General features: G+C 42.6%; 1 protein-coding gene across 1 annotated transcript; it reads left to right on the forward strand.

Annotated features, from left to right (window-relative positions):
- Window positions 1–63: 63 nt before the first annotated feature.
- UPP2 (uridine phosphorylase 2) lies at window positions 64–22,512 on the forward strand (the record flags this gene model as incomplete). The annotated part of the gene is given in 9 exon segments (XM_084643916.1): window positions 64–89; window positions 1,935–2,052; window positions 11,900–12,058; window positions 16,772–16,886; window positions 18,227–18,406; window positions 18,409–18,426; window positions 21,472–21,608; window positions 22,326–22,337; window positions 22,339–22,512. Coding segments are annotated over 9 exon segments (939 nt in total).
- Between the last annotated feature and the right edge of the window lie 635 nt (window positions 22,513–23,147).

The following is a 23,147-nucleotide window of genomic DNA, read 5'->3' on the forward strand; positions in this document are numbered from 1 at the left end:
GAGTGTTTTTCAGAAAGGGGGGAAGTCATAATATCCCTTTTAGCGGACTCCAGTAAACCCGTTATGACTGAAAGGAAGGGTTATGCTGGGTAAGCAATTGAGTTTTGAATTTGTTTTGATAAGATAGCTGTTTTCTTTGTTTTAGCTTTTATTTTGAACATTGAACTACACTGCTGTTTAATCCTCTGGCATTTATTATACAATCGGAAAAGGAATGCAAACTGAAACCCCATTGTCTTATGAATCTCACTGTACTTTAAATGCAGATTATTGCTCAGTGATTTATCAAGATGTTGGGACAATATGGAAATCACAACTTTTGTTAAAATTTCAGTGAACTCCTGTATGTAAGATAATATAGAGTCAGTGTTTAAGTGCATTATTTATCCATCATTTCTGGGATAACTGTATTAAAGAAAGAATTACGGTTCTTCCCATTGCTAAGGTTAGTGGAAAATACTGACTTTTTTGCTAAACTTTATGGAGATAACAGTTACAAAGTATTTAAGGTTTCTAACGATTGTGTAATAGCTGCAAAAAATGGTTAATATTACATTAAACATGTCCAGAGACATGCCTTTGGCAAGACATAGAACGGTAAGACTTTCCCTAAACAGTAACAGCCAGTGACTGCAGTGGTAATACTGGAAGTGTGGGAATGCTGGGTCCACCTGCTGAAATAGTTTTTAACAGGAGCCTGAGCTGGCCAGCTGCTTAGAACCCATGAAGGGATCCAGCCACAAAGCCTTGGCAGAAAACTATAGGCAGATGCTGGCACTGCAGCCAATTCAGAATTAAATAAAAGGGCTAGTGGAGTTAGTGGGGAAGAAGTTGGATATGAATCCCAAATCCAGCTGGCTGTCTGGAAGGACCAACTCAGGAAACAAATTATTTGGAACAGATGCAGTATGCAAGCACTTTAATGCTGAATGCAACGGGGCAGCCTTGCCTCCCATCCTCCCTTTGTTTTCCTACCTAAATTGAGCCATTAGCTCTTTCCTTGTTGCTCTCTGTATTTCCTGATGTTTGCACTGGTTCTTCCTGAGGAGCTTTTCTCAGTTCTGACAGAATGGATTTTTCCAGCTCTTCTAGCTCTGCCTCTCTCCTCTTGTTTCTCTCCCTCCCTCTGTCCCTCCCTCTTGTGTCCTCACAGGTTTTCTTTCTTGTTCTTTCTCCTCTGTAGTCTGCCTGTCCTACACTCACACCTCTCCACTCACTGTATGATCTGTCCCCTTTTCCTTTAATTCCACCACCAGTGATACCTTCTTTCCTTATTTACTTCTTCACTCCAATCCCCCACAAAACTTCCCCACACTCTCTCCTCCTATCCCATCTGTCCTTTCCCCTACACTTTTACACTTTTTCTTCTCCTGCCGATCCTATCCTCTTCCTTCTCCTCTCGCTTTGCATTATTTTGGGAAGGAGCCTACACAGCTCACTCCCTTCCTACGGGGGTAGTGGTTTGCTCGTGAGACATAAGAATCTCTGTGATGGATTCCTCTTCAGTCACCCCAGTCTATACCTCACAGGTGGTGGTACCAGATCCCACTCTCCATGTTTTATATCAGTGGCAGAAATCAGAGGCTCTCTAGTACAACCCTCCTTCTCACTTGCCAGTTTCAGTCACATGACCAATAACAGAGATCCAATTACATAAAAAATGTTGAGGAAAGTAGTGAGTGTGAAGGTGCTCGAGTCCCACAGCTGCATCAGGGGGGCATCTACAGAACAGTAAAAACTGAATGGGAAGAGGACAAGCTGTTGCCATCCCCAGTGGTTGGGTCTATGACACATAGCCCTGATGTCATGAGCATAACATTCTAATAATGAATCTAAGTTACCAACCGAGCACTCAGATACTGTCTCTTGTGTCATGAATTCCCTTCTTTGTTTGATCTGACTTGTCCATAAAACCTCTCAAAACTTTTTTTCAGAAATGGGCTTGTTCATGTTAAAAACCCTCACTTGGATTCAATGGACGAAGATGTTCTTTATCACTTAAATTTAGGAACTAAAACACACAACCTAACAGTGATGGTTGGTGACATAAAGGTAAACAAAAAATGCAAAGGTTACAATAGCTCTAAATACAAATAATTTCCTTCATACTCGCCTTTCTTCAAACATCTCTTATTGTTACCTTTATCTAGCTCTGACTAGGAAGATGAGTTAAACGTCCCATAGGCCAATGCCATTCTCTGAAGCAACTTACAAAACCTGTACTGCAGATAGAGCAGTGGAGATTACCCTTCTTTTCTCAATAAAATATGTAGACTCAAAACCTAAACCTTTCACATACATAATTAGGTAAAATCCTCCCTGGTGGAGTTCCACTGACTTCAGAACTGAGAGAATATATTGACTTCTAAGGATGAATTTGGCTCATCGTGACGGTGATAGCTGTCGGTTCCAAGTCTACGTATTTTATTATTGAGGAAAGAAGGATGTGCTTATTGCTGCACGAGCAGCATGGATTCTAAATTACTTCAGAGAACGGCTTTCACCTCAATTTCTCAAGGAATTTCTACTCATCCTCTAGCCAAAGGTAAGATGATGTATATATGCAAAGATTCTTTCTGCCCCAAATCTACAAAGATCTGTAGTTCATCATATGGCCAGAAACCCAAACAAAAAGTTTTCTTTAATAAAACCCACCTTGGTAAAATCTAGTTTCCAATCTGCCATGACATCAGTGTAGTTACACAGGGGAGGAATATTTGGCCTGAAGTATCTGGCCATCATCTACTTGAGGCAAGTGACATAAGACTTCATCTTTCTGATTGAGATCTGAGGTCAAAATGCATCTTATCATGATTACAAATCTTTTCTGTTTACTGACTAAGGGATTGTCTACATGTGGGGGAAGGAGGTTAATGCACAACCTTTTGCTGAGCATCAGGTAACACACCATACACATGCCACATAATAGCGTACATATGGGATGATGTATCCTCTGTTGATGCACATCAGTGTGTACACACGGCAACAGTTTGCTGTAAACTGAGGGTGTGGCATTCCCATGCTTCACTGCTGAGTGGTGTTTATTCTGGGACTTTTCTTGCTGTCTTGTGGGATGCAGAGCAGAAGCCAAGCTAGTTCAACAATTTTAAAAAGTCATGATTCATCTGCCTTTGCCCCATGCTTCTTTTCTGGGCAGGCTTGTGCCACTTTTGAACTGCTGCCAGTCAACCTGGACCCAACAATGCCCTGCTCTGCTATGCTGGCAACCTCAAATGTTGAGGTTGCCAGAGGCTGCTTGGGCAGTATTTCAGGATTCAAAGCTGGATGAATTCAACTTGGGACTTTGCCTCCCACGCCTCTGAGCAGATGACATGGCGGCGGTGGCTCCTCCAGCAACAGGAGCATCCTCAGCGGTGGTGGAACTGGGACGTAGATGAGGATGAAGAGGAAGATACTGACCAACTGGCGGTGGAGGACTTGTTCCTTGAGCAGCTTCACAGCATGCAGTGTGGCTTCTGGGCTCAGGGAACCAGCATAGATTGGAGGGAATGGCTTGATCTGCAAACCTGGGACAGCCAGCAGTGATGAGAGAATTTCAGGATTGGGAAGGCAACCTTTGGTGAGAGACATGCTGAACTAATTCCAGCGCTGCAGAGGTAGCATGCCAATCTGCTGTGCCTCATACCTGTGAACAGGCAGATTGCAGGCTGCCATTGCTATCTGGAAGCTGGCCACCCCTGTATGCTACTGCTCTGTTGTGAATCAATTCAGCATGGGGAGATCGGTTGTTGGGGCCATTGTGTGTGATGCCATGGAAGAGGTACTGTTGCACCAGGTTATAAAGCTTGGTAATGCTTAGGAGGTTATTGATGGTTTTACATGTAAGGGATTCCTTAATTGTATTGGGCAACTTATGGGACTCATGTACCTGTCATTTTCCCCCGATCAGGGCTCAGGGGTATTTCTCCATGGTGCTCTCCAGGGCTTGTCAACCATTTTGGCAGGGTTACACACATAAATGCAGGGTGGTTTAGAAGGGTCCACAATTCAAGGATCTTTTGCCCCTGAGAACACTACGGACATTAATGGTGTGGATATTGCTCCTGGGAGACCTGTTTACCCTCTGCTCCCCGGGATAATGAAGCCATTCCCAGGCCACTTGGACAGAAGGAAGGAAGGAACTGTTTACTCAATACCTTAGAAGCATCAGAATGACAGCGGAGTGTGCATTTGTTTGTTTGAAAGGGAAATGGTGCTGTTTGCAGAATAGGTTGGAAGCAGCAGAAAGAAAACATTGCTTGCTGCCCTAAGAGTAATATGCGCTGCAACAGGACATTTTGGCTTTATATTGCCTCCAGGAGTTGCCTCTACATCTCCCTGTCTCTTTCTATACTGTCTTTGACTAATGCACTGCTTTCCCTGTCAATTGCCATACTGTCCTTTGCTACTGCAACCATCTCCCAGAAAGCTCCTTGTCAGTTTCATTTTCAATTCTCAGATACTGCCTCCCCCCTCTGCATTTTTTGAGGGTTTTGGAGGACTCTGTATTGATGTCCATGAACATTTCCACAGGACTTTTCCCTTTTCTCCCTCTCAGGTTTATTCTGCTGTTGATAAAGGCCCTGTCCTTGAGGGTCTGACCAGTGCAGGCACACAGCAGTTGCGGGTATTAAAAAATGACAGTTATTGTTCACATTCTAGGAAGGCTGTGATAGCTATTTTTTTAACATGTGTTTCTGCCTTTACCTCTCTGCAATTCTTCCCAGTCTTGGGGACCTTGAAGATGGTACGTGGTGTTTGTGTTGGGATTTTTGTCTGTGCGGTATATCCGTGTGGCTTTACCATTGTTCCTTGGAGGGTGGGGTTGAGTTAGGCGGACTTTGGAATTAAAGTCCCCTGCCTAGTTTTGCTGTGCCTTTTAAGTGCTTATATGGTATCAAAGGAGTTAGCAGGGTGAATCTGGGGGTGAGCCGTATAGTAATCCCTTCTCCATCTCTTTTAGGCTGTCCTGACTCTGGCTGAGGTTATGCTGAGGTGGGTGACTAGGAGGCAGAGAATGCCTCTCCTTATTCAAAAAGGCAAAAGGCAGACCAGTGAGATATGCTGTGAAGTTAATCACCAAGACAGTCCCTCCAAAAGTGCTGCAGGAGTGGAGGGGAGTCACTAGCTATACCAGTGAGGATGGCCGTGCAGCTGTTCCTCATAATCTTAGAACAAAAATTGAGCCATTTCTCTTAGATTGTGATTAGATATCTCCCCTGCAGGCATGTAGAAAGTGAAAAGAAAAAACAGACAGGGTTCTGCAATGATTGCCTGAAGCATTCACTGTTACCAACTGAGGGAAGGAAAGGGAAATCGGAGCACGGGCATGTGTCTTCCATGGCATAGGCCTGAAATTGGTCAGTAGTTGGGGCTTTAGCATGAGACAAAGGCCTGGCCAGGGTAGGCACCATTTTGGAAAGGTTTACAGGGCTAGGAGGTTCAATGGACAATGTTTGTCTAGGGAGGATGGCAGGCAGGGACGATCGGGTTATCAATGGCCGTGGCCATGGGATGCCCAAAACAGAAGTCAGTGTTACAGTACAGCATCATCATCAATTAAAAGTTAAATAGTAAATCATTAAAATAATTAAAAAAAAACTTACATGCTGAGTTTCCCTCCGTAGGATCAGTCTCAGTCCTGGTCTTGGTGGCTGCCTGATGATTGAGGTTGGTTGCTACAGCGCAGGAATTGGGCTCATGTTCTACCTGGCCAGCATCAGGGTCCTGGATCCTGAATCGATCCTGGCTTTATGGGGAGATCTCTTTACCGGCCTCTTCATGTTATACCCCAATGTATCTTACATGTCATCCCTATGGGGGGCAGGCTAGAAGGGAAGAGAGAAGGTGGCCAGCAGACTCCACAAGCTGCCTGGGTTGGGTGGTCACGCAGCTATGCAAAATCCTGTCCGGTTCCACAAAAAAATTGACAGGTTACATGTCCGAAGGATTTTTCCTATTGTCTCTCCATGTAATGTAGGTGCCCCTGAGCTGTTTGCTCTTTATCTGGCACTGTTCAGTATGCTGGCTTCTTGGAGAAATCTGCTGAACAATGGCCACAAAAAGGTCTTTATTCTGATGGCTTGCCACAAGAGCTTCCTGCCTTGATGTTTCTCTCCAGATAGTGGTTAGATTGGGGGTCTCAATGCAGCCAAGTGGCTGTCTGAGGCATGTAATGGGGCTTCTGGAGTATTATCACAGGTATTGTGATAAACTGGAATCTAGGAGCAAATGGACAAAATCTGGCACTGTGCCAGCTTACAAATGGGGTAGGGGACACCTGGTCAATTTGACCCCAGAGCAGGGGAGGGCACACAGGTAAACAGACAGGTCAGTAATGGTCACAAAGCAGAGTGAGACAGCTGTTGAAGGACAGCCAAAGTAATTTGCAGCATTATTGCTTATACACGAACGCTTTCCCCACAGCTCTGCCAAACACCTCATTTCTGACCTGCAACTGTCCCAGACCCCTCTTTTTCCTGAGCACGGTGTGCGAAACTGGGCGATAGTTTTACAATGTAAACAAGTATCCACTAGAGACTGTGTTGGTGGTCTGAAACCTCATGTTACTTCTGACCTCAGCAGCCAGATTTGAAATCAGGTTGGCAGAGGGGAACATTTAGTTGCATTTTAAATGTAGAGTTAGATTTTTGAAAATGTCATTTGTGAAACATTGTCTCCCCCCCCTCATTGTTTTTATGTCTCCAGCAGTGGTCAGTAATTCTTGTTGACACTACTGATAGAAGAAATTAGACCATTAGCTACTCTAACATCTGTTTCTGCTTTGCTGTCTGTAGGAATAGTAACAACTTAAATTCAGTGCATATATTACACTGATGTTATTTTGCATTTACTTGGCCAGGAATTAATATCCAAGTATTTGCAGCTGTACAGTAGTGAAATCCTATAGTAACACCATATGTAATTTTTAATGTTATTTCCTATGTTTTTAGAACCTAGAACTAATCTGATCCTCTATAGTCCTGGCTAAAAGAAAGAGAGAGCCTAGTTTGTTCATTCCCATGAGCAACAGTTAGAAACCTAACAAATAACAATAATATTTTCTATTTATGTACTTTCACTGCACCTTCCATCTGAGGATTTCAATGCACTTTTACAAACATAAGCTTCACAATCATTCTGCAAGGGAAGTAAGAGTTCTTATTCCCATTTTAGAGGGATAATGTGAGGCACAAAAAGATTAAGTAACTTGCCTAGGAAGTTAGGAAGGAAGCCTGTGGCAACACCAGGACATTTGGACAATATATCTTAGAAAAGCCTGAAATAAATAGGAATCGAATCTGAGTTCCATCCGCTAATCACAAAGCCATCCAAATAAACACTTGATACTCAGGTCTGGTCTGCACTACAAGTTTATGTCGGATTTAGCAGCGTTAAATCGAATTAATCCTGCACCTGTCCACACAACGAAGCCATTTTTTTGGAGATAAAGGGCTCTTAAAACTGATTTCTGTACTCCTCCCCAATGAAGGGATTAGCGCTGAAATCGACATCGCTGTTTCGAATTAGGGTTAGTGTGGACGCAATTCAAAGGTATTCGCCTCCGGGAGCTAACCCACAGTGCACCGTTGTGACCGCTCTGGACAGCACTCTGAACTCAGATGCACTGGCCAGGTGTACAGGAAAAACCCTGGGAACTTTTGAATCTCATTTCCTGTTTGGCCAGGCGAGCTCAACACCACAGATGACCATGTAGAGCTCATCAGCACAGGTGACCATGCACTCCCAGAATCGCAAAAGAGCTCCAGCATGGACCGAACGGGAGGTATTGGATCTGCTCGTTTAATGGGGAGAGGAATCTGTGCTATCAGAACTACGTTCCAAAAGATAAAATGCCAAAACATTTCAAAAAATCTCCGAGGCCATGAGGGACAGAGGCTACAGCAGGGACACAACACAGTGCCGCCTGAAACTTAAGGAGCTCAGACAAGTGTACCAGAAAACCAAAGAATCAAACGGATGCTCCGGGACAGACCCCCAGACATGCAGTTTCTAAGCTGAGCTGCATGCAATTCTAGGGGGGGGCCGTCACCACTAGCCCACCCCTGTCCGTGGACTCCGATGATGGGGTACTCTCCGCCATGCCTAAGGATTTTGTGGATGGGGAAGATGAGGAGGAGGAGGACAAGCTTGAGGAGAGCACACAGCACACCGTTCTTCCTGATAGCTAGGATCTTTTTATCACCCTGACTGAAATACCCTCCCAACCCAACCAAGCCAGAGAGGGGAACTCTAGTGAGTGTACCTTTTTAAATATAATACATGTTATAAAAGCAAGCGTTTTTTAATGATTATGTAACCCTGAGGACTTGGGATGCGTTCATGGCCAGTACAGCTACTGGAAAAGTCTGTTAACGTGTCTGGGGATGGAGCAGAAATCCTCCAGGGACATCTCTATGAAGCTCTCCTGGAGATACACTAAAAGCCTTTGCAGAAGGTTTCTGGGGAGAGCAGCCTTATTCCATCCTCCATGGTGGGACACTTTACCACACCATGCTAGTAGCAAGTAATCTGGTATCATTGCATGACAAGCCTGGCAGCGTATGGTCCTAGAGTTTGCAAGCAACATCCATTCTATATCTCTCTGTGTTATCCTCACGAGAGTGATATTGTTCATGGTAACCTGGTTGAAATAGGGGAATTTAATTAAGGGGACATTCAGAGGTGGCTGCTCCTACTGGGCCGTTTGCCTGTGGCTGAAAAGAAATCCTCCCCACAGTTAGCCATGCGGGGGGGGGGAGGTGGTATTGGTGCTGAGCTGCTTAAGTTTGGCTAGCAGGGATCTTCCCTGATACCCCCCAGCCAAGCGGTGGGGTGAGGGGTAAAGCAATCATCCCCGAGAATTGGATGGGGGGTTAGTTTGGTTTCTGCTGCTGCACGTTAACAGCACTAAATGGCCAACTCAACGGGCTTTGCTTGGTATGGGAGAGGAGGGCACTGCTGTTATGAAGGTTGTAGAAGCTGAAAGACTATGGCTTACCATGGCCACCTGCAAGCTGAATTCTGTTGCCCAGCACTACATGTGTGATCTTTAATACCAAAGCCGCAGGCACTCAATATAAGATGCAAAATGCGACCTTGTACCAAAATCACATGTGCTATGTAATGTGAATAGTGTTGTTCACCATGAAAGAGTACAGTCATTGTTCTGTAAAATGTATCTTTTAAAATACTTCACTCCCTTTTTTTCCTCCAGCAGCTGCAAATGTTTCAAGCCTCCCCCCTCTGTCCCAAAGGCTATCTCAGATAAGGCGGTGAAAAAAACGCACGTGTGATGAAATATTCTCTGAGCTCATGCAGTCATCTGGCACTGGCAGAGCTCAGCAGAATGTGTGGAAGGACACAATAACAAAGTACAGGAAAGTGGCAAATGAACGTGAGGAGAGGTGGTGGCAGGAAGATCAGAGGAGGCAAGAGGCAACGCTGATGCTACTGTGGGATCAAACAGACATGCTCCGGCGTCTGGTGGAGGTTCATGAATGGCAGCAGGATCACAGACAGCTGCTGTAGCTCCTGTTTAACCGCCCTCCCTCCTCCCCAAGTTCCATAGCCTCCTCACCCAGACACCCAAGAAGGCAGCGGGGGGGGAGGCTCCGGGCACCCAACCACTCCACCCCAGTGGACAGCCCAAGCAACAGAAGGCTGTCATTCAACAAGTTTTGAAGTGGCCTTTTCCTTCCCTCCTCCCCTCCTCCCACACCCCACCCGGGCTAACTTGTGAGTTATCTCCCTATTTTTATAATCAATTAATAAAGAAGACATGTTTTTTAAACGATAGTGACTTTATTTCCTTTGCAAGCAAACTGTGATCAAAGGGGAGAGGGCGGGTGGCTTACAGGGAATTTATAGGCAACGAACGGGGAGGGTTTTCATCAAGGAGAAACAAACAGAAGTGTCACACAGTACCCTGGCCATTCATGAAACTGGTTTTCAAAGCTTCTCTGATGCGCACGCTTCCTGCTGTGCTCTTCTAACCACCCTGGTGTCCGGCTGTGTGTATTCAGCAGCCAGATGATTTGCCTCAGCCTCCCACCCCACCATAAACATCTCGCCCTTACTCTCACAGAGATTGTGGAGCACACAGCAAGCAGCAATAACAATGGGAATATTGGTTTCGCTGAGGTCTGAGCAACTCAGTAAACTGCGCCAGCGACCCTTTAAACGTCTAAATGCCACACTCTACCACCATTCGGCACTTGCTCAGCCTATAGTTGAACTACTCCTTACTACTGTCCAGGGTGCCTGTGTACGGCTTCATGAGCCAGGGCATTGAGGGGTAGGCTGGGTCCCCAAGGATAACTATAGGCATTTCAACATCCCCAACAGTTATTTTGTGGTCTGGGAAATAAATCCCTTCCTGCAGCCATTTAAACAGACCAAAGTTCCTGAAGACGCGAGCGTCATGAACCTTTCCCGGCCATCCCAAGTTGAAGTTGGTGAAATGTCCCTTGTGGTCCACCAGTGCTTGCAGCACCATTGAAAAGGACCCCTTGCAGTTTATGTACTGGCTGCCCTGGTGGTCCAGTCCCAAGATAGGGATATGCGTTCCGTCTATAGTCCCACCGCAGTTAGGGAATCCCATTGCAGCAAAGCCATCTAGTATGACCTGCACATTTCCCAGAGTCACTACCTTTGGTAGCAGCTCAGTGATTGCGTCAGCTACTTGCATCACAGCAGCCTGCACAGTAGATTTGCCCACTCCAAATTAATTACTCACTGACCAGTAGCTGTCTGGCGTTGCAAGCTTCCACAGGGCTGCTATCATCTTGGTATTCTTGCACTTCAGGGCAGGGGAAAGCAAGTCACAAAATTTCATGTAAGTGCCCTTACACATGCAAAAGTTTCGGAGCCACTGGGAATCATCCCAAACCTGCAACACTATGTGGTCACAACACTCTGTGCTTGTTTTCTGGGCCCAGAATCAGCGTTCCACGGCATGAGCCTGCCCCAGTAACACCATGATCTCCAAATTGCTGGTGACCGCATTTTTAGAGAAATCTGTGTTCATGTCCCCAACACCGTGCTGCTGTCGCCTCCTCGCCTGGTTTTTCAGGTGGTGGTTCTGCATAAACTGCACGATAATGCGCGAGGTGTTTACAATGGTCATAACTGCTGGGGTGAGCTGAACGGGCTCCATGCTTGCCATGCTATGATGTCTGCTCAGGCAATCAAGGGAAAAGGGTGCAAAATGATTTTCTGCTGTTGTTTTCAAGGAGGGAGGAAGGGTTGACTGACGACATTTACCCATAACCATCCGCGACAAATTTTTGGCCCCATCAGGCATTGGGAGCTCAGCCCAGAATTCCAATGGGCAGTGGGGACTGTGGAAACTGTGGGATAGCTACCCACAGTGCACCGCTAAGAATGTCGACGTTTGCCATGCTACTGTGGATGCACACCGCCGAATTAATGTGCTTAGTGTGGACTCATGCACTCGACTTTATACAATCTGTTCCCAAAAATCGACTTCTGTAAAATCGGAGTACTTTCGTAGTGTAGACATGGCCTCAGTATCAGCACAAGTCCAGATCCTTTAACAAGGTTACAACATGAACAATGGTTATTCTAGCTAGAATATGGGTTTTATAAATCAGACTTAGTCCTCCTAAAACACGGTGTTGGCATATTTTTTTAAAAAATATACAGTAGATTTGTGATGGGGTTGGAATTATAAAATGCCACGTGTTTCTAAAAAGAATTTCCATATAAGAATTGCAAGACTAGATAATTGTGTTTTGTGGTTGCTTTACTTTCACATCTGCTCCCTTTGGGTATAAGATTCCACTAGAGGAACTGAGTGTAATATTAGAAGTGCAGACTGAGTATTGATCCCTGCTTTAGCTAGAATGGTACAGATAATCTTACATTCTATTTCTAGTTTGTCTGTGTTGGTGGCAGCCCTAACAGAATGAAAGCTTTTGCTCAGCTCATGCACAAAGAACTTGGACTTGAAGGAGATGGGAAAGACTTGAAAGATATTTGTGCTGGGACAGATCGGTACTCTATGTACAAGGTTGGACCAGTGCTCTCCATCAGTGTACATACTTTACCGTGTACTTAAAATACTTCCATTTTCAGCCCAACAATAGCTGAAGAATTTAGCACATTGTTTGTATTTCTTTTTTTAATGTTTCATATGGACTTAGCGCTTCTGAAAGCTGCTGGATTGAGAGCCCTGGACACTGAATAGGGAACATACTATGAAGAACAGCATTGCAAGAACAGCCTCAGTATCCTGACCTAGAGGAACTGCCTCGTGGAGTGAGAGGCTAGTTAAGTCTTTTTGCCCTTCAGTTCTTGGTCTCTGTGTTGAGACTGCCAAGATGGGTGTCAGTTATGGTGGTAATTTTTTGTTTGGACACCTATCCACTAATTATTGGATAATCTATCACGTTAATTTTATGTTGGCTGTCAATAAGCCATCAGATCACAACTTCCATGCACTACTGACCTGAGCTGGATTCAAATCTGTGACCTAGAGATAAAAGGCTCCTATCTCCCAAGCCATAAAGACCCCGCTTTTAACTGATGGGAAAAGTATTGGATTCTTCCAAAAAATTCTACAGCCAGCACTGTTACATTGTTCACTATTTGCTATTTCCTAGAGGTAGTGCATATAGAAATAACCGCATAGTTCAACAAGCCAGCAGGTTGGCCAATGGTTTAAACATTGTGATTACCACAGCAGGTAATTTTCTTCCATCACATCTCTTAGGCCTGATCTATGCTTAAAACTTAGGTTGGCATAGACTTAGGTTGAAAAATCCATGCCTGAGCACTGTGGCTACGCCGATCTAAACCCTGGTGTAGACACAGCTTCTATTGACTAAGCTATCTTCGCTTGGGGAGGTGGAGTTCCTACGGCAATGGGAAAACCCCTTCTGTCATGAGAGTGTGTTTATGGGGTTATAGAGGCATAGCTACAGCACTGTAGCTATGCTGCTGTAGTGGATGTAGACATGGCCTCATTGCCTCAGGGGTTGGCAAGCTGGAAATATCAACAATTCCACTCCCAGTCGCTTTGCATTTCTGTTGTGTCTGCCATCAGAGCATCCAAAAGTGCTAATTGATTAAACTTCTCAATATTCTATGAGGTAGGAAAAGGTAATTATCCTCATTTTACGGCGAGACCAAGGCACAGAGGTTAAGTGACTTACACAAGATCACATCTCCTACTCTCTAGAGATGCCCTGATTCCCATGCATGTGCTTTTAATTCATAATGGACTAATCCAGTGGCAAATTTTCCCTTTACCCTAAAAAAATTTTCAGCGGTTATCACCAGTAAAATCTTTGTCACTCATAAAGCTACATTTAAAATTTTAATAAGCCTAGTGAAAATCTGCTGTTGCTTGATCGTTTGGTTTCTATAAATTATTTCCCCTTACTTTCAATACTTGGACTAGAGCACATGCTCATGCCTGCTCATGAATTTCCCTTTTCCACACTTCTAGTACACATGTGGACAAAAGATTAATAGGCACGGAACCCTCTCCTGTTCCCAAGGATGCCAATGGGAGTTTTGCCATGGATTTCAATAGGAGCCAGATCAGGACTGAGAATTATGATTTATAAAAAAAAAGATTCTTATGTTTGAGTCATGTAATATTTCTTGGCATCCTGTGTATTCAATTTGCAAGGTCCCTGTGTTACAACAGAAAGCGGGAATATTTTGCTCAGCTCAGCAACCTGAAAGTTCAAGAGGTAAGATCACTTCATACCATGCCCAAACTATGAAATATAGTTGAAAATATTACAACCATTCCCTAAAAGCCTTACGGTGGCAATCTTATTTTGTTATTATTCTTTAAATATCAACAACACTTTTGGCATGGTATAAAATCTTAATCCTGCAATAACCTACATATGTCATTTTACTCATCTGAGTAGTCCTAACTTTACTCACATGAGAAGTTAAGGAGACCACTCACCTGAGTGAAGTTACACACTTGTGTTTGCAGGACTGGAGCCTAAAAAGCAGACACAGAAAAGACAGGTCTCTGGGAAAAACAAGAGGAAATAATGACATTTTTATTTTTGCTCGATCAGTCTAAAATTCAGTGACAACTGTGACACTATCAGGATACAATCCTAATATAAGGCCTTGTCTACACACAAACTTATACTATTTTAGCTAAATTAGTTTTAAAACACACTGTTCGTTAAACCAATGGAAGTCTGTGTGTGGACAAGGCCTAAGACAAGATGTATCATGTGACTGAGCCAAACAATAGGAAATAAAGAGAAGAGAAGATAAAAGAACAGTAATAACTTCACAGTTTCATAGGCTACCTGTGTGTACAACTTGTCAATTCTAAATTATTTGTTCTTGTTTTAAATCTCCTGACCTAGACATCATTAGTTGACTGATATCTTTCAGGCATCAAGAAACCAGCCAATTAATGATGGCTAGGTCAGGAGCAACTTTCCAATGTGCATTGAACACGGCATGATTCTGATGGTAAGTAGGATAAAATTTCTGGCCAATGCCCCATTAGATGATTTGTTATGAGTTGCTGCTGATGTCATGTTTTAGCAAGATGCAAACAGGCTCAGAAATACTAGGTGTATTTATAAAAAAACGAGGAGTCCTTGTGGCATTTTAGAGACTAACAAAATGGGTTTTAGCCCACAAAAGCTTATGCCCAAATAAATTTGTTAGTCTCTAAAGTGCCACAAGGACTCCTCGTTGTTTTTGCTGATACAGACTAACACGGCTACCACTCTGAAACCTGTCACCATGCTAGGGGTATTTATGAGATTTCTGCCTTGGCTATTTTTAATAAGAATAAAATGTTTAAAGCACTGACAAGGAACTCAGGCAGCTGTACAAGAATAATAAGAACACAAAAATATGTTAACACATAAAATGCAATAAAACATAATAAGACCATCTTCCTACAACAAAAAGAGAGAAGGATGGGACAAACTGCAAATGGAAAAAAGAAATGATGGAACTAATGATGTTCCCATTGGACCAGAATAAATCCTACCCCTTTGGAAACACCTGCCTCTGGGTTTTTGAAAGCAGAACTGATTTACTGACAAGACAGATTTAGGGAAAGGACGTTCTCTCTGTACTGACTTTAGGCAAAGGGGATGAAAGTAGTAGGAAACTGCAAAAAAGACCTATGGCAGCACATCTCAGAGCCCAGGTCAATTGGGCTTGCACTACAGGACTAAAAATAGCAATGTAGACATTCAGGCTCAGGCTGAAGCCCAGGCTCTGAAATCCAGGTATGGGGGAGGTTTTTGGAGCTGCTATTTTTAGCCCTCCCAACTCAGAGAACCCAGGCTCTGACAGTTGCTGCTGCAGGGTTTGGAGTTGTGGGGGGTTTGTTTTTGTTATTGTTGTTTGGAACTGTGTGATGGGTAGTGCAAACATCACACTGGACCCGAAGGGTTTAAAAGGCAATACTGGACCCAGCTAGCCCCACCCCTCCAGACCTGCTGAGCATGCACTGACTGAAGGAATGGGTTAAAAAGAGCTCAGAAACCGAGGCAGAGGGTGGTGGACAGGCTGCAGGAGAAATAAACCCTTTTCCAGGAAGTCAGACAGAAGAGTGAGCCAGAGAAGAGACTACAGAGCAGGTAAGCCCCTCAGGCAGTGCCTTCTCCAGCCACCATCCCATTTGAGAACTTGCAGGACCTTGCTCCTTTGGACTCTTGTGTTGTAAAGTGATTGACTGTTTGGATGTGGCATAGGGCCTGCAACACTGCGCCTACACATAAGGTGATCTGCAGCCATTGTCATGTCGGCTGCAGGGATACTTTGTATTGCAGCTACAGGGTATGGAAGAAACTGGACCTGTGATGTATTTAGGGCTCCATGGGGTGAGAGCAATTCTGGGTTGGTTGTAGCCTCTCCATTATTACAATAATCATTCTTATTATTTGCATTACAATAGCACCTAGGGACCCCAACTGATATTGGGGCCCTGTTGTGCCTGGCACTTCACAAACATATTATTATATTTACTATTGATTTTTTTCTCTTGCTATAGCACCTAGGAGCTCTAGCCATGGACCAGGACTCCACTGTGCTAGATACAAACACAGAACAGGAAGACAGTCCCTGCCCAAACCAGTTTTCAGTCTCAGAATAAGACAAGAGACAACAGATGGACACAGACCGAGGAGTGAAAGGAAACAATGAGTCAATGTTGGTCACCATACTAAGCAGTGGTCTCAGCACACCGGCAGCCTAACCATTGTTATGTTTTTGTAGGAGAGTTTTGAGGAGAGATGCAAAGGTGGATAATGAGGTAGATTTGCAGATGTTTATCGGGAGCTCCTCCCAAGCGTGACAGAACAAGAGACAGTCCCTGCTCCAAAGAGCTTTCTATATGGCATCATTCCCTAATTTACCTGGAGAAAAACACCTGTGGGAACTAATGCTTAACCTGACACCATTCATTCCTGTGGGCTCCAACTCTGTGCTGCCAACTCCATAAGAGGATAGGGAGCACAGTAGGTGCACATAGAGTACCACCAGCGTACAACTTCACCTGGCACCATGCTGTCAGGTGGGATCAGAGGGAGCAGTTCAGAGAAGCTGGCCCCGCACATGGCCATACCATGAAGGTATGATTCAGAGTCTGATGCTTCTCCCACAGAAATATCCCATTGACATCAATGGGAACAGGATACCTCTGGCTATATACTAATATTCTGAAGTAATTTTATAAATATGTATCAGCTTGAACAAAAATGATGATTAATGATGCCTTCATTTTCTTTCCTCTCAGCAACACGGGATGGGTATTCCTTGCATTTCTATTATGCTTCATGAACTAATCAAATTACTACACCATGCAAAATGCCGTGATGTTACTATTATACGCATCAGTACTTCTGGGGGCTTAGGTGAGCTACCAGCTTTACTACTGCCAGATGGAACAGATGTTTAATAAAACACAGCTAAGCAATAGGTCAAGTTATTAGGAGCTTTTCATATTTTTTATTTTTTTCAGGTCTGCAAACATCTAACAAAACATGAGATTTTATTTCAGGTCAACAAATATCAAACTTCTAATGGCTGGTTTAGCAGAAACATACATTTTCATAATACATGATATCTTGAAATCTAATACATCTGAATAATACTCTTTTCAGACACAAACCAGCTGACAGAAGTTTACTCTTATTTCCTAAAATACACACCCATAAACTGATGCCATGCATGGAAAGTTTCAGCCCTAATAGAACATCTTTCACTCAGTTAATAATAATAAGTATAATCAATTGTTTCTGTACGGCAAGCCCATAGGTCCTAATCAGGATTGGGGCTCCATTGTGCGGGGTGCTATACAAATATGAATGGAGAGACAGTTCCTATCCCAGAGAACTTACAGTCTAAGGATGAATGGAAAAGATAGGCAAGGAATGGGGACTAAGAAATCTCTCTCTTATAATGGAAGAGTTCAGTCAATATGAATGACCCCATTAACTTGAAGTTCGGAAAATATAAATTCAGATTAACTCTCAGAGAGGAATTGGAATAACTATGTAATGGAAATAAAGCAGGCCTGATCATTCAGTCTGGATGCAGGCAAAACTCCCATTTCCTCCAATGCGAGCTCTGACTGCATAAACCCTTCAGGATTAAACCCAAATTGAGGAGCACAAAAAGGTATTTTAACCAATCCATGGACACCTTAGGACTTCACATTTGTTACTCTGCTGCACCTCCATAAAAGGTCATTTGGAATGTCATGACAGTAATGGGACAGAAAGCTAATCTTCTGCTCAAAACACACACAGCCCCTAGTGAATTAGCTAACCAAGAATCTCCTTTACCTTTTAGGAGTACAGGGCCTAAGATGCACCGTTTTTTGGGGGGGAGGGTTAGGGAGGGTTAGAAATCAAAATAGATATGCCTGTCTTTTCACCCTAAGCAAATATTCATTAAAACATAGACAAAATCATACATACAAACCAATAGCTACATGTGAACTTTCCTTGCACCACCTATGTGTCAGAAGAAATAAATACCCTTTAGCCAGCATATTCCCTTTGCAACCCTTCATATCCACACATGTGCACTTACTGAGTTTTACTTTGTATGTATTTGAATGGTTCTCTCATATATATATTTTGCTGATAAATATTCATATTAATTAAGATTTTACTGTAATAAATTAGGTTATAATTTAAATTATAAAAATTACGTAGCACTAACCTATCCCCAATCCCCACTTCTGCAGGCATTGACCCTGGAACTGTTGTAATAACAGACATTGCAGTGGATTCATTTCTTAAGGCTCGGTTTGAGCAGGTGATACTGGATAATATAGTTGTACGAAGCCCTGAACTTGATAAGGACCTTGTTGAGGAGCTACTGAACTGCAGCAAAGAGATTCATGACTTTCCAACACTTATTAGGCATACTATGATTTTTATGAGGGTGAGGAATATCTCTAATTTTCTATTCATTTTTTTTTCAAACATAAGACCAGATCCTGAAACCCTTGCTCAGGCAGAATGACCAGTGTAGTCAGCAGCAGAGTTGCCTGAGTAAGTACTGAGTAAAAAGCAAGGAAGGACTTTAGGATTTGACCCACCATATATTTTAGAGACTTGTTTACAGGTCAGAAACAGAACTACTTTCATAATATGTCATGCCAATTTGCAGAACCATTAACTATAGTGTAATTGGCCTCTATTGCATCTGTCACTTAGTCAAATTTTGTAACAACATCACATCTGCAAAGAAAATATTATTATAACAATGGCAGTGAATCAAGCATGACAATTCATTCTGGAAAACATTCACTCCCTTAGGAAAGTATAGAATTCCCTGGATAGCACTTCCTGCTGTCCCTCAGCCCTACGGAGTCACAGAAATCAGCATATACTCAGTGAATCTCTGAAAGCAATAGGCACATAACATTAAGCAGTTAAAGTAAATATCCCCTAGTCTATAATCTTAACATAATTTTAACAGATAGGTTACACTAAATTACTTGCTATGACAGGATTATAGCTTCAGAATTACCAAACAGAAGAAAAATGTCTGTAAGTGTATGGCATTTGTGTAAATAAACCTTAGATCCTTGGCAATATCCTGGAACTGTTTCCTTTACAAAATTAAATGCTGATTGCAAAGTGGATTAAACGGAATAAATGAAGAATTAATAATTGGAGGAATATTTATAAACCTTTGGATCTGCTTGCAAATGCAGCCATCTGTGTTTCTCAAGGCCATGTTTTACTTAAATAAAAAGCCATTTGAGAGGATTAACAGTAGGAACGACAATGATATTAAAAGGTTTGTCCGGGGTAGTAAAGTTACAGGTGTACATTTGCCTGTGCCGAGGACATAACATCTAAGTGAGAAACATAAGCACAAGTGAGAAGGGGTTCATTGAAGATCAAAATTCAATTCCAAAATACTAGTAAAAACAAATCAGTGATGTTAGCAAGACAGGTCACTTACCAGGAACTGTAATTCTATGAGTCAATTGCCTGAATACATCCCTACTTGTAGAAATGTGCATATGCCCTCAGTATACAGCCAGAACCCTCTAGAGGAATTGTGTCCACCGTTGTACACATGCTTCTGCACAGATCCAGACTTTCAGACCCAAAGGCATATAAAGTGCTTCAACCCTCTGTATCCCAACTCAATTATTTTCCTACTTAGTCAAAAAATCATCTAAAGACTCAGAAGCAGGGAAGGTGGCTGGGCAATATGGATCCAGTAGCTACTAAGCAGCCTTTTTTTGTCCTTTGAGAATTGCCCCATTTGAAGATTAGCTAACGATAACAAACCCAACCCCGTTCCACGAAAGGAGTATTAACTGACTTAATGATTGCAAGACTACTCTTCCTCATTGGACATCAGCCCTACAAGCTAACTCAAGAGAAAGATGCCGCAAAGATGTGTGAATTGAGCTCCATATATCAACCTTACACATCTCTGTTGCAGAGACTTTTCTAAGCAATTGTGTAGAGGCTGTTTCGGGTCTACTAGAAAGTTTCCGAGACCTGGTCTGCAATAGAAAATTAGCTCGTCATAACTATGTTGCTCAGGGATGTGAAAAATCTACAACCCTGAACGGTGGAGTTAGGCCAACCTAAGTCCCCATGTAGAAAGTGCTAGGTTGATGGAAGAATTCTTCATCGACCTAGCTACTGCCTCTTGGGGAGGTGGATTACCAACACTGACAGGAGAATCCATCTCATCGGTGCAGGGGGTGTCTACACTAAAGCACTAGAGCTGCAGCAGCACAGCTGTACAGGTTTAAGTATGGATAAGCCAAAGACCTCAATTAAAGACATGTAAAGTCACAGCAGGCTTGAACGTAATGAATGATTCACTTATTTTCGAAGCAAAGTTTATCAACCCTCTTGACTGGTCTCCATCTGCTACAAATAATCTCTGGGATTTGCAAAAAAGCTTTGTCCTTTCTCAACAGCAACTAAAAACATTTTGACGATAACTATCTAGCCTCACCTGCTAAATTAGGAAGATTAGGGACCAACAGTGATAGAGTGATAGATTGAGTCAAGTAAACTGAATCATCCCATAGGTCACCTATCCTTACAGCACACTGTTGAAGGAAGGCCTGGTTTTTCAGCATGGATCTCACCCGCTTTCTTTGCAAATGTTACAGCCACCAGGAATGCAGCCTTTATAGATCATTTTGAAGGCCATTTCCTAACCTAAGTGCTGCATTATGTGGGAGGACGCGACTGCCCTCAGCTGCCCTAGGGACAGAGCAGTGAAAGAGTATCTTTGCCCACTTGCCCTCAGGTTCTGCATCCTGTGAAGTGGGCAGCTTGGCCAGATCCAAGAATCGGGCCCTTAGAATATTTGAGAGTATGAGTGAGAGTTAATTGTTTTTCTAAATTGATCCTGAGTCTAAGAGGTTTGGAGAAGTGAGACCAAAGGTGTGACCCCTGGTAGAAAACAAAGTTGCCAAGGAAAAATTCTCGTAAACCATTTTGATTTCCTATAATTAACCATCTCCCTTTAAAAAAATAAGTTAAAACTAAGATTAAAAGGTCTTTTCCATCTCCATTTTCTCCACATAATGGAAGGGGCATATGTACCTAATTTGTTAATCCTTTTCTAAAGCAACTTAGTATGTTGTAGATTTCATCTGCCAGAGCCTCACAGAGCTATGCCAATTTACACAGCTGAGAATCTGCCACCATATCTCTATGTACTTGTGTTATTTTGGTCTTGGTTTTGTTAAAACTTCTATAGTGAACTCAGCTGTATTTTGTCATAGTAGATTGGCTTTAAAAATACATGACAAATGGAATATGAAATAAATAATTTAATGAGCCCTATTAAAATAACAATTTAATGCGGTTTTAAGTAAAATTTAGACAAATTCTGCCCTTTGAGAGAAACTGCCTGAGACTGCAGCCAGTTTTACTATGACTGTAAACTCCATATTGTATAGAAGGATGAGCAGTCACAGGTTTTTTTTCTTTCCAGGTCAAGGACAATTAGATGGAGCATTGTGTTCTTTTTCCAATGAAAAGAAGTTGGCGTACTTAAAGAGAGCTTACAATGCTGGTGTTAGAAATATTGAAATGGAGTCAACTGTATTTGCTGTTATATGTGGACTTTTTGTGGTCTAAAAGTTAAGATTTCTTGTCACAATCCATTTCCTTTTCATGTTTGTTTTCGTACACCTTTGCACTTCCTAATTTAATCTACATATGGATTTGGTAAGCTCTGGGATTTATACAATGTGAAAACTAAAAATGTATTCCAAGCTTCTTTCACTAAAAAGTATATTAACACAAATCCAGTGGCTTCATAAAATGTTTACTTGAAACTGCTTGTTTAGAAGTGCAGTGTAACGAAAAAACAATTAACTGTCTTGGCAAAACCAAAATTTCACTCAGCCCAGCTCTGAAAAGTTTCCTGGCTATGTCCCTGTCTCTGGTTTTCTTTTACTGGCTGCAAAGATCACTTGTCTCTTGCTAACATATTATGGGGCATACTTTCAGTGCATGTGGTGCATGAATTTTCCAGGCAACCTCTGGCAATTGAGCTCCTAAGGAGCTCTCGATAAAGCTTAAAGATTGCAGCTGCAGAACTGCACAGGGCGGGCAGTTATGATGACACTGTCTCTGCTTCTCCAGTATAGCTGCCCCTGTAAGTTCCAGGAAGTGCAGGTTACACCTTCCCAGGGAGGTATATTAAGCCCTTCATTTAACCCCTCCCACAATAAACCTGCATTATCTATGTGTGCTAGGAATATAGTCCTTTACTGCGGCAAATACCGTGCATATTTGGTGTATCATAAGTTACTTAAAAGGGTGTTTTTGTTTTTCTTATAGCTGCTGTTGTCTGTGTGTTGTCTGTGTCCTTAACCGATTTGAAGGTGACCAGATGAAGGCACCCCATGAAGTTCTAGTAGAATATCAGCGACGGCCTCAGCATCTGATCTCACTTTTTATCAAAAAGCGTCTTGGGTTATATAACCAAATGGAATTACTAGACAATGCATTTTTCCTTAATAACTAAGGAAAAATATACCCTGCTAATACACAAAATGAATGTTTTATGTATTTATCTCTGTATATTGATGCAGAGGTAGACATAAATACAATGTGTAGTGAATTCATATATAAATGAAACCATTTATAAGGAAAACAGAATGAAAGTTCCAAATTGTTTCAATGCATAGTTAGTGAAAACATTAAAGCCAGTTATAATGTAGTTATTTTGTCCTATAAGGGGATTTTACGGCATACACATTCATATAAAATTAACGCCTTATCTATAAAACATATACTTTCCACATCAGATCCCTCGACAGGCATAAAGATGCGTGGAATGTAATCACACGTAGCTTTAGTGGAACTCAGTGAACCTGATTTATAAGGTGCTGAGCATCCAAAATTCCAGCAGGGCCTGTGGGTGTTCAGCATCTCTGAACATCTGGCCCTGTAGTGTTCCAGGATCCAGACCTAGCTAGGACTTGGTTTTGTTTAAATTTTACATATTTATATATCTGAGAAAAGGTCTGAAATGGAAAGTATGTAAGTATTGTTATAACACAAAAGGGTAGGCCACAGAAATCCTTCTTATAGCAAAAATAAAATTATCATCATGGTGGAACTGTTCACCAAGTGGGTGCAGGTTTGGGCCCCAAGGTG

The sequence above is a fragment of the Lepidochelys olivacea genome (assembly GCF_965140295.1).
Source record: "Lepidochelys olivacea isolate rLepOli2 genome assembly, chromosome: 11".
In the NCBI taxonomy this organism is placed as follows: Eukaryota; Metazoa; Chordata; order Testudines; family Cheloniidae; genus Lepidochelys; species Lepidochelys olivacea.